Raw genomic sequence first — 12,705 nt, 5'->3', positions numbered from 1 at the left:
CAAAAATGATTCGAAAAACGAGCGATTTTAGCGCACAATAGTTGTGAAAGAAAAGGTTTCAGGTTTTAATGAACGAAAATGTGATTACAGTAAAATAAAGTAATCTTTCTTCTCCAATAAATTACTGTTCTTAAAGTGTATGATTAGCCTGCAGAATCTTAGAATTGCAAGGCTGCATTAACTATAATCATACAAAACTATTTAATCCAGAGCATATTCAGTGGCGTAGTTAGGGTGAGGGGGGGAGGCGGGAGAATGCGAAAATCCACACTTGAGGGGGACCCAAATGAAAGTCTTTTTACATTATAAATTAAATATTATACAAAATGCAAGGGGCAGGGGCCCCTAAACGATGGATATTCCTAGCTTCCCCCCCCCCCTGCTCATATCAAATTATATGGGACTGAAGTTTCCTGTATTTGGTTCTTTTATTAATTTCTACCATTCTAAATAATTTTTTTTAGTGGAACATCTGCCATTGTTTTGTTCTGAGAAATGTTTGTATTAAGCAACTAATTGTAAAGTGTAGTTAGAAGAATGCCAACGTTCAGGACTGGTCAAGTTCTATCATTTCTAGACAGGACTAGTTTCCCCTGTTAAAACTCTAACCTTGTTCTACCTTGGGGGGGGGGGGGGGAGGTAAAGGTGGTACGTCGTTGTGCTGGCAACATGACACGCTCGGCCAGAGAAGCAGATCATTTGAAATCGTCTGCCCCCATATATCAGAAGATCGGAAGAAAAAGGGAGAAAAAGGGAGAGGTGCCATTTACACGAGATGTTTCACTTTGAAGTATATATACAGTCCATCGTGGTTCGATGATGACCACCTTGTCATCCAGGGGGGCTGAGGGCTTTGCATTGGGGTTCTATGGCTGGTGAGACCTATGTGAGCCCCGAATGTTCGGCTGCACACTGGGCAAGGTTATTCCAGCTGGAGCTAGTGTCCTTGACCTTGCTTTTCTTCTCTGGCGTTTTTCTTCTGCCAGCGTGGTTCTCTTTTCCTTCAGTTACTAAATAAAAAAGAAAAAGCGAAATGTAAAAACAAAACAAAACACAAAAGTCCGAAACGTTAATCTATAACTACAATTATTTTTTTTTTCCTTTGTAAAAACTTTTAATCAGCTTAGACTTTCCATTTTCGGAATATATATGTGAAATGTTCCTAACCTTTTTGAAATATGGGGTCTTTTTGGGGACCTTTATCCAGATACTAAATATTACTGCTAAATATGTTTTTTAGGGCCCTAAGCTATACCCTCTGCTGCATATAGGTCAATCCCACCCCGCTGGTCTCCAGACACCCTCCGTGTCAGGAAGCCCCCTTTCCCCATCCTTCTAAGGGAGCACATCCCCCACAGGTTTTTTTTTTTTCGATACGCTGGTTTAAAGGAACTAAAAAGTGTAATGCGATTTGCTGGTTGTTGAAATGAGAAGTACTCGGTAGACATAGAGATTAACGTCCAAAAGTAACACAAGCAAAACATTAAAAATAATACTTTTAAAACAAATAGACAATACCTCTTTTATAGCTGGTTCAAGATAAATAATTTGTAGAACTCAACGCAAAATTAAATGGAACAGAAATAGTAATACAAAATAATTTTGAATTGGGAAAAGGGTTAGACTACAACTGTATGACTTATAACTTATTTTAAGACAATTAGGCAACTATCTAGTGGTAATAAAGGATATTGTTAAAACTAGTGCTCAGTTCTTTTAAAATAGTTGGCAACAGTAAATGTCAATTTAGCGTCCTTGGAGTTTGTCTCATTCATCGTGAAACTTTCCAATTTGGAAAGAATAGTTGGCATTCCGTGCTTTTGATCTTTGAATAAAAATGTCATCTCAGAAAAAGCCACATAATTTATTGGTCAAAACGTTTTAAATTTAAATATGGCTTAACAAAATCACTTTAACACAACAACAAAAAATACACACACACACACACACGTACAATAAACATCAAACAAAAATTGAGTTGAATTCCAATAACTTTTTAATCAATAATATCAATGTAGTATTTGTACAAGTTATTCTTTAAAGAAAGAAAAATCATTGAAAAAACGTGACATGCAAAAAAATCTGGCCACAATTAACAAAAGGGTTAAATACCAAAAGTGAAGGATGAATTAATTTATATTTTGATTGAAATTGCAGACTCACTGAAATAGGATTTTATTATTAACATGGAAATTCTGATATTTAATGGTTATACTTGTTAGATAATTTTGGAATGTAAATTGTTCAGCATGTATTGAGTGATCAGCACCCCATTCAGAATTCTATATAGGCTAGTTTTTCTTCCATTTTTAATCTGCTTTATTTAGCACCACGCTAATGTATAATTTTAGATACGATTAATACCAAGACAATTAAATTCTATGCAAATAACGTGACGACCAATGACCAAACTAAACATCATTATGACCAGTGTCCAAACTAAACATCATGATGACCAATAAAAAAACTAAACATCATGATGACCAATGACCAAACTAAACATCATGATGACCAATGACCGAAATAAACATCTTGATGGCCAATAGAAAAACTAAACATCATGATGGTCAATGACAGAATCAAACATCATGATGATCAATGACCAAACTAAACATCATGATGACCAGTCTGAACAAAATAGTGCTATGAACCTGAAAATGAGCTCAATCTCAATCTGTTAATTACTAAATATAAAAAAAAATGTAAGCACAAGCCGTGAGTCATTGTGTTGGCTACACATCATTTAGTTAAAAATTGACCACAGAAAAGAAAGAGCTTCACTGGGACCTCCATAAACCTGCACAAATCTCGTCATTTTACTAAGAGTCTTACATAAGCAATGACAAAGATAGGAAATGTCAGGGGAGCCAATGCTGAGCATGGGGTTTCTACATTATCAGAAACAGCACATAAATCTAGAACAAGCATATTTATTCCTGCCTAGATGACATCACAAACATGGCTGGGCATGTGATAGCGGTGCCACTGCGGAATCGTCTTACAATGCTCGATTTGCTGAGATATTGAAGATCCACATGATCTGATAAACTGCGGACGTTTCATGAGACAAGCAATCTAATCGGCTGTGTATAGACATGTTATATCTCCTATGCTATATGTGCTTTGGACAGGCGGATTCAACGTATGTATGGTTTTGTAAGTTACTTTACGCATGATAAAAGGTGAATTAATATTGGTTGATAATGTCCCGCATCTCAACATCTCTATAATTATTTATATCATCAACAATCACGTCAAGACTTTTAGTTCACTCATGCCAACTAGAAAAAGAATACTCTATTTATAGTCTCCCTTGTCCAGTTTATCCAGGCGTGAATACTTATGAGACTATTGATATAACAGCTTCAGGTCATTTGAAGACTTTATTAATATTAGGTTCGTAAGTAAGAAACTTAGATGTAAAAAGATAATTTTTAATTAAAAAAATGGATTCCCGTAAACAAAATGGATTAACAAAATCAAAATGCGTAGCACTTGATATAACATACAATTGACATCATTAGTTGATTCATAAATAAATTCAAAATGACAGGAAAAAAAAAAATAAAAAAATACAAATGGTACAGTACATACAATCAGATGTTGTTCAAAATGTACACCTTCAAAGTTCTATCATTTTAAATGATTCAATTGAATTGTTATATTTCTAATTATTTCTTAAGGATTGGCTTATTGGGGATTGAAATCGTATACTGCTGTAAACAGGGGAAGATAATTTTACCAGTAAAAAGTGGATAGGGCAACAATGACACATTGTCTTCTCTTGCTTAGGACTACCAAAAAGCTATAAAGGCTTAGCACTCAGCGCCCGCGCCAACTCTTACACACATGTATATAAATAGATATACCAAAGATACATAAAAAAGATACTCTGAAATGTTTAGTATTGAATAAATGGAACAATTATAGAACTTTCAAACGACATTTACAAATGCGAAATAAAATGGTTGAAATGTTGTTTTTCTGAAAGTGTACATTTTTCTCCTCTTTAATTTCAAGGCTGGTGATGTAACAAGAGGAGTAGCTCAATAACCAGAGTCTATTCAAGTCTATTCCAGTCTATTGAAGTCTATTCTACATTGATTTGTTTCATTAATGCTAATGTAGATTTGGGTTTTTATTCGCTTTCAACAGGATTCTACCTAGCGCCTTCTTCTAAGTTAGTTGATCCATGGCACAATGCGGTTGATCACGCAGAAAAACAAGATTTGTCTCCACCTAGTGACGTCCAATTCAGTCAATGTTTAGTCTTGTTTTAACTTTAAAACATAGAAAGTATTCCTTTTTGTCAACACACCAACTTACTGATACAAGTCAACAAAAATAGATCAATTTGTATTTCTTGGGTCGGTCGGAGATAACAAATCCACAGTTCTTGGCAAGGGAAACGCATTAGTTCTTGGTTAGGTTAAACGCATAACAGTTCTTGGCCACGGTAAACGCTTTACAGTTCTTGGCCCCGAGAAACACGTTACTACGAAGTTATTGGCCAATGGTAAATGCATTTCTTGGCCAAGATAAACGCATTTTAGTTCTTGACGCGGATATACACGTCAGTCTGAAGTTCTTGGTAAATGTATTACAGTACGTGGACCAGAGAAAACACACTGCTTCAAAGTTGTTAAAAATACTAGGCAACTCCCTAATACGTAGACCATGATCTTCTATGCAAGAGTGACCATTATACGTGAGTGGACATTACATTATTTCTGTTCAACCTTATGAGATCACTGTTCTGCCGTGAAGGCCTGTGATGGTAGCAGACGCTGCCCTGCAGATGCCCGTAGTTGATACTTCCGTGGCCGTTGGCGCAGGGGTCTAGCCTGATCGAGGAGTCCCTCGTACTCACGCTTTGCTGTAAGGCACTGTTGTACATTGACCTGGTCGAGTAGAGACCCCGAGCCTCCTTCTTGGCGCAACACAGCATGGACCAAATGCGCCGGCGTATCTTCTGACTGAACAGGCAGTAGACCAGGGGGTTCATGCAGCTGTTGGACGTGCCGAGCCACTGCGCGAAAGGATTGACGTAGGTATTGATGATCGGGTCGCTCTCGTTGCCGCCGAAGAAGAAAACGTTCAGCCTGATGACGTACAGCGGCATCCACGAGATCATGAAGAGAAGGACCACCACCATCAGCATCTTGACCACCTTCATCTTCGACTTCTCGATGACTCCCTTGCTGGACGTGATGCCAGGGGCGTCTCTGTTCCAAACACGATACCCTATCAAAAAGTAAAAGACGGCGATGAGAGTCAGGGGGATGCAATAGAGCAGCAGGAAGATGACGCCCAGGAAAAATCCCTTTTTGGCCTCTTCGCTTGGAAAGATCTCGTTGCAGACCGTGTACATAACACCGTCTATTAACAAATCATATTGTCTATAGTACAGAGCCCACGGGAGGAGGATCAGCAAGGAAAAGGTCCAGATGATGACCAGAATGACCCTGGCATTTTTCTTTGTGTTACGTTGGCGCATCACGTGACAAATTGCAATGTATCTGAGGGAAAAAAAGTTCGACAGTTAATACTAATAGACGTATACATAACTCAAAATGACAAACTTGTTTGCACTTTAAAAAAACAACAACATAAAATAGCATGAATTTAAGTGGAGGGGAATTTCTTTTCAAAAGAAACGAAGCTGCATCAGTCAAGAAAAAGAAGAAGAAAGATGCCCTGTCAACTAGTCCTAAGTCAGATGCATATACATGCACGAAGTGTGGCAAACTCTGCCCCTTCAGAATCGGCTTGGTTAGTCACACCAGATTTTGCCCCGTCTCAAGACGAAACCAAAGCCATTGATTCACCTGGCTGCATCCATTGTCTTCCGAGACATAAGGAGCCATATATATATAGGGCAAATAAACTTATATAGACAACCATAGAAAACATGGACACACCATTACAACACATAAACATAAGTGATCTGTAAACAACAAAAAATAATACTTTCCATTCTCTTCCATTCTTAGATTGTATTTTGTTCATTGCAAAGCTTGTATCAACTCGTTCTGTCTGTCTGTCTGTCTGTCACATACATTGTCGGATCACGTTGAGATTCAAACAATTATTCATTGGCATAGACAAAAATTGAATTAATTAAAAAACAAAAGTAACCAATTAGTTAATAATTACTGGTAATTAATTATTTTTTTGATACCAACAAGGGAAACTAATCCTTCAGTATACACAGAGATGCCTAAATTTGTTGGGTTTAGCCCCCTTAAATAATTGTTAACGCTATTTTTCACTTACGCATTTTCTGATCAAGTTGATACTTAAGACAATTATTAATTGTACCTTACGAAACACGAATCAATAATAATAATAAAAAAAAAAAAATTAGACAATTAATTAGTGGTAATTAATTATTTTGTTTGATATCGAAATAACATTATTAGTATGTATAGTTTTAAGGGCGGAGTTCTTCCCCTTTAGATAAGCTTTTTTTATGATGCTATTCGCCTTACTTTGCAAATTTAATAAAAATTTTTTTTTTTTTTAAAGATTACATTCTAGTACTTGTGGCAGGTATTTGAAATTTGGTTATTTTCTATCCAGACCTAAATAGACAACTTTTTCGTAATTATGTTATATCATTGGCTTAACAATGTACCCGTGGGCCCGGGTTCAGGAATAGCTTAAAAAGTTTACTTTCCCATTCAACACATTTCATTTACAAAACACTTCTAGATATAAATGTTTTGTGAATTAGGTCTGGCTACCATTACAATGAAAGGGGCGCCGCTGATGAGTGGTATGCACCTGGCTTCCGAACCGGGGCTGTTCTAGTGAGCACTGTCACTTTTTTAAGGCGCCCATGAGTCCACCCAGCTCTAATGTGTACCTGACATTGGTTGGGGAAAATTTAAGACATTGCGCTGGCCACATGACACCCTCGTTAACAGTGGACAACAGAATCAGATAGCTTTTACATAAAACAAAAGAAAAACAAATTAATCCCATGCAGTCATCTCCCTTTTGTGCCGATAAAGCAGAGAGACATTAAATATGAATAAACAAATACATATTTTCTGTCTCTCTGTGTCAATGTGTCTATTTCTCTGTCTCTCTCTGTGTCTTTCTGTCTCTCTCTCTCTGTCTCTCTCTCTCTCTGAGTAAAAGACCTCATTAAAAATGATTTAGACTTTTTATAACACCTTTTGATAGGTAGCGTATAGATCATAGGTCTTATTTAATTAAAGTTATCGCTAATACCAACCTGTCAAGTGCAATGACCACTAAAGTGTTGACCGACGCGCTGACGGACACCCCCTGTAGGTATGGGATGGCAGTGCAAAGGAATGGTCCAAACATCCAGTCTGTAGAGCAAATAAAAAAATCATTACTGTAAGACTATATTACATGTGTATATGTGTATTCAGATTTCATCTTTATTCTCTTTCTCATGTATGTTCTATGTATATAAAGTTTGCTGTTTTCACACAGTATTTGTTTTACAAGTTTATATCAACTCAATGTCTGGTAAAATTTTTAAATATGTTATTTCTCCAACACCCAATCTCGGATCAAGCTGAAATTTTGCACAATTATTTCTTTTACCTAACAATACAAGAATCAATTTAAAAAAAAAACAGTTAATTTATTAACTATTGGTCATTAATTATTTTGTTTGGTATTTCGAACAAGGGAAAGAAATTGTACTTGACTGAAGTGTTGGTATGAGCTGAAGTATGCCCCTTTAGAGGACGCCGCTTCAAAAAAAAGTTTGAGAAAAGCAAAGGATTTTCTGTGTGTCCATTTTTAGCGCCCTACAGTATATTGATGTGTAAAAGTTAACTAAAAAATTATTCACTCTTAGTTTACCTAAAAAAATTAATTGCCATAGTTTAATTGAAAGAATTTTTTTGTTAGTTAAAATAGTAATTTAATTATAATTTTTTTTTAGTTTAGTTTTAGCCAAACTACAGTAAGGAGCAGAGACTTAGAGATCCACCATCACCACCATGAAATAAACTCCAGGTATTCATCAATACCTGCCTGAGGAAGATTGTTATGATCCGCTGGCCAGACAAGATCTGGAATGAGAAACTGGCAAAGAACAAAACAGCAGCCCATTGAAGTAGATATCCTTCAGAGACGCTGGAGATGGATAGGTCACACCCTTCGCAAGCCTGCATCCAACTTAACAAGGCAAGCCCTAACCTGGAACCCCCAAGGAAAGAGGAAGAGGGGACGGCCAAAGGAATACATGGCGCTGCGATATGGAAGCAGATGCCAAGCAGATGGGCAAATCGTGGGGACAGTTGAAAAGACTCGCCCAGAACCAAGACGCCCGGAGGAAGCTGGTTGGTGGTCAATGCCCCAGAAGGGACCACGGGCAGAGATGAGATGACAAACTAAAGAGTTAAATTAAAATGTGTAAAACTTTTTAACATGTGGTAGCGGTTGAAACGCACATTCCTGTTTTCTAATCATGTACATGGTTTCAACAGCGTTGATTATAAAAAAAAATGCAATTAACCACTATTTAGTCACAGTCTGTATTTGAAGAGGGATTGGTCAAGTAATATGGTGGTAGAGGTTATGGAGCCAATACCTGCACTTGAATGTAACTGCATTATAAATGTTGTTTAACATTTTCTGCCAAAAACTTCTATGCAATATTATGAATGGGATTGTTCAATTTCTTTTGGTCACTTGATGATGTTTAATCATTTCTGTTTGTTTGGAGTGAGAATCTGATAAGCATGCTAGGTCAATATTTGGTGATTTTAATCAATTCATTTGCGGTAAACGATTAACTTCTGAAAGATCAAGTACACTCTTTTTATAGCTTAAACTTTAGAGGCAGCCGAAGATAATAGCGTCTTTATTAGACCTTTTATGGAGATCTGGGTCTAGATGTAAAGTTAGGCCTATGTAGATAAGAGCATTAGGATAACCAACTGTAGACAAAATAATCCACACCGTCCCTGCCCAAAAAGCAAATAGGTCAGATAGACGTACACATGTAGGCCTAGTGTACTGTAGTGTGTAGTCACACATGTAGGCCTAGTGTACTGTAGTGTGTAGTCACACATGTAGGCCTAGTGTACAGTAGTGTGTAGTCACACATGTAGGCCTAGTGTACTGTAGTGTGTAGTCGCACATGTAGGCCTAGTGTACTGTAGTGTGTAATCACACATGTAGGCCTAGTGTACTGTAGTGTGTAGTCACACAAGTAGGCCTAGTGTACTGTTTTGTGTAGTCACACATGTAGGCCTAGTGTACTGTAGTGTGTAGTCACACATAAAGGCCTAGTGTACTGTTTTGTGTAGTCACACATGTAGGCCTAGTGTACTGTTTTGTGTAGTCACACATGTAGGCCTAGTGTACTGTTTTGTGTAGTCACACATGTAGGCCTAGTGTACTGTTTTGTGTAGTCACACATGTAGGCCTAGTGTACTGTTTTGTGTAGTCACACATGTAGGCCTAGTGTACAGTAGTGTGTAGTCACACATGTAGGCCTAGTGTACTGTAGTGTGTAGCCACACATGTAGGCCTAGTGTACAGTAGTGTGTAGCCACACATGTAGGCCTAGTGTACAGTAGTGTGTAGCCACACATGTAGGCCTAGTGTACTGTTGTGTGTAGTCACACATGTAGGCCTAGTGTTCTATTGTGTGTAGTCACACATGTAGGCCTAGTGTACAGTAGTGTGTAGTCACACATGTAGGCCTAGTGTACTGTAGTGTGTAGTCTAACATGTAGGCCTAATGTACTGTAGTGTGTAGTCACACATGTAGGCCTAATGTACTGTAGTGTGTAGTCACACATGTAGGCCTAGTGTACTGTAGTGTGTAGTCACACATGTAGGCCTAGTGTACTGTTGTGTGTAGTCACACATGTAGGCCTAGTGTACTGTTGTGTGTAGTCACACATGTAGGCCTAGTGTACTGTTGTGTGTAGTCACACATGTAGGCCTAGTGTACTGTTGTGTGTAGTCACACATGTAGGCCTAGTGTACTGAAATGTGTAGTCACACATGTAGGCCTAGTGTACTGTTTTGTGTAGTGGATGATGACTAGACAAACTGCGTTCTTTTATGTGTGCGTTTTTTGAGTGGTCAGACAAGAAAATAACACATTGGTCTAGTAAGTCAAGTATGTAGGTAGATCTATCTTTACACTAAAATAGTTATACTATACACCCTTATTGCCCAAAAAACAACCTGGCCAGATAGACGTACACATGTAGGCCTAGTGTACTTCCTGTCACTGAAGAAATCAAAAGAACATTTGAAAGTTTGAAAAATGAGCTTGAAAAAGCCGCCGTATATACTATTGATCCGAATCGCCCTTTAACCGTTGAGACGGATGCTTCTGATATAGCCATTGCAGCAACTCTCAACCAAGATGGCCGACCCGTTGCTTTCTTCTCTCGCTCATTAACAAAAAGTGAAAGAAAACATTCTTCAGTTGAGAAAGAAGCATATGCCATTGTTGAGTTGTTGAGAAAATGGAAACATTTCTTAGTTGGTAAGGCGTTCACACTTGTTACGGATCAGCGATCTGTCTCTTTCATGTATAACAGGTCAAACAAAGGAAAAAATAAAATTGAAATAATCCAGAGGTGGAAACTTGAACTCTCGTGTTTCCACTATGACGTCATCTATCGCCCTGGCAAGCAGAACACTGTAGCTGATACATTTACCAGAAACTATCTATCTGCCATCACTCGCAATGACCTTAAATTGCTGCACACTAGTCTTTGCCACCCGGGCGTTACTCGACTATTGCACTACGTAAGGACTAAAAATCTTCCATTTTCCTGTGATGACGTCAGAACTTGTGATAGAACAATGTTAAACTTGGGTTCAACCGAAGAAGTGGTTCCGGGACATTTCTGCCAACATGGTTGACCAGTCCTGGTCCTGTCCTGCTGAAAAAGAACGTTAGATCGTCTAAATATGATCCCATAACAGAAGAAGTTGATTTGGTAACATGCAACCCTCAGTACGCTGTAATCCGAACACCAAACGTTCGAGAGGAAACTGTCTCATTACGAATGTTAGCCCCTAGGGAGGAACACAAAGTTATAGAACATGAGAATCAGGAACAGAGCTTAATACTGACTGCCCTGTCCAAAGTTCGCCTCCCAGGAATCAACCTACTGATTCTGCGATGGCTGACGAAACCACCAGCACCACCGAAGACATAGCCAGACCGTCGGAAACTTAAGCAGATGAAACTACACATAGATACAATCTTAGAGTAAGGAGAACTAGGCCCAACTACAAAGTGTAAAATCTCATCAGCTTACTAGAATTCAAGTTGACATTCCATTTGTCAATACTAGTCTCCAAAATGACATTTGTTTATTCTACTATTTTCATTTTACTTTGTTACTTGACTTTAATATGATATTTGATCTATCATGCTATATTTTAATAAGCTATTTGATTTATCATGTTATATCGACATTGTTTGTTTACTTGAATCTCTATTATTGTTCTGCGTTTACTTCATTCTTTCATTGTTTATAATACTAGTTAGCACAATTTGAACAGGGGGTGAATGTTATGAAAACTATATGCTGTATCGGTTGTCCTTCTTATGTTTACATGTGCTTGTAACTCGTCCGTAAGAATGTGTTCACGAAATGTGTGTTGTGTAGTCATTCAGTGTATTAAATCCATACTATGCGGACATGGTTTTTCGACTCTGTTATCATTATGTTCATTACAGCTACGTTATGTTCTGGGATCTCCTTTGAGATCTAAAAGACGTCAAGTTATAATTGTATAAATAGGGCTCAACATGTTAACCGTCTACTTGATAGTTGATATAGGCAAACAAAAGACTATGTAAGGTTATTTTCACTGTTGCAACATGTAGATAGAATACAATGTAATATGTCCCTCAGAGACCCCTGCGCTCATTGGATTCTTGGCTTCTAGTAGTGCCACGTTTCTCCCTCAAAAGCTACGGTCTGCGGGCTTTTGAAGTGCACGGACCAAAAGGTTTGGAACTTACTCCCCATTGATCTCAGACAACATCTTCACTACATTCAAGAAGAATATTAATACCTATCTGTTTAAAGTTGTGTATCTGTTTTTAGATTAGTTTGCCATTTTAGCTCTCGTGTTTATGTTTGTTATACAGCTCCTTGAGCCTACGTTTCGTTAACAGCGCTCTATAAACTAAATTATTATTATTATTATGATTATTACTGAACAATTTCTAAGGTCAATGTATAAGGAACATCTTCACCTGAGGAGAAAAATAAGCTCAAGCTAGACTTGTTGGCCTGGAGCTAAGAGCTCAAGCTAGACTTGTTGGATTGGAGATACAGTTTTGAAGTCTTAACTCTTTCTCTCCTAACTGACGATACCAACGTTGATTCCACCAGAATGTTGTAAATAATTACGGAGAGAAAGAGTTAAGTTATAAAGTAAAGATAAAAACTGGAAGCAGGCCGAAAAAAAGAAAGGTTCCTAATGAAGCAGACAACTAGTCTTCCCATCATCCTCTGACAGTATCCGGCGTTTCAAAGCAAGCTGAAGCTCTGCGTCTAACTTCCGGCAAACAGAGAATGGGACTGTGTGACACACAAAATGTGAATCTTCCATTTTTATCAGAGATGATATGTATTTTAGATTTGAATACATTTGTATGATTGATTTGAATACATGTAATGTTTTCTTCCAATGTCTTTATTTATTTTGAAGATATTTACTGAA

At 37.7% G+C, this 12,705-nt stretch overlaps 1 protein-coding gene across 4 annotated transcripts in view; it reads right to left on the bottom strand.

The window, feature by feature from the left end:
- Positions 1-3,106: 3,106 nt before the first annotated feature.
- LOC106067534 (neuropeptide SIFamide receptor-like) overlaps positions 3,107-12,705 on the bottom strand; it is a 168,854-nt gene continuing 159,255 nt past the window's right edge. For all 4 annotated transcript variants that reach the window (XM_056021544.1, XM_056021545.1, XM_056021546.1 and 1 more), the window contains exons 3-4: positions 7,244-7,343; positions 3,107-5,519 (exon numbers count right to left, since the gene is read on the bottom strand). In XM_056021544.1, the coding sequence (XP_055877519.1) occupies positions 4,703-5,519; positions 7,244-7,343 (917 nt within the window). In that variant the 3' untranslated portion in view covers positions 3,107-4,702. The remainder of the gene's footprint in view (positions 5,520-7,243; positions 7,344-12,705) is intronic.

This window comes from Biomphalaria glabrata, chromosome 2 (genome assembly GCF_947242115.1).
Source record: "Biomphalaria glabrata chromosome 2, xgBioGlab47.1, whole genome shotgun sequence".
Lineage (NCBI taxonomy): Eukaryota > Metazoa > Mollusca > Gastropoda > Planorbidae > Biomphalaria > Biomphalaria glabrata.
Note: the sequence above shows the minus strand (reverse complement) of the source record. Positions and strands in the feature narration are given on the sequence as shown.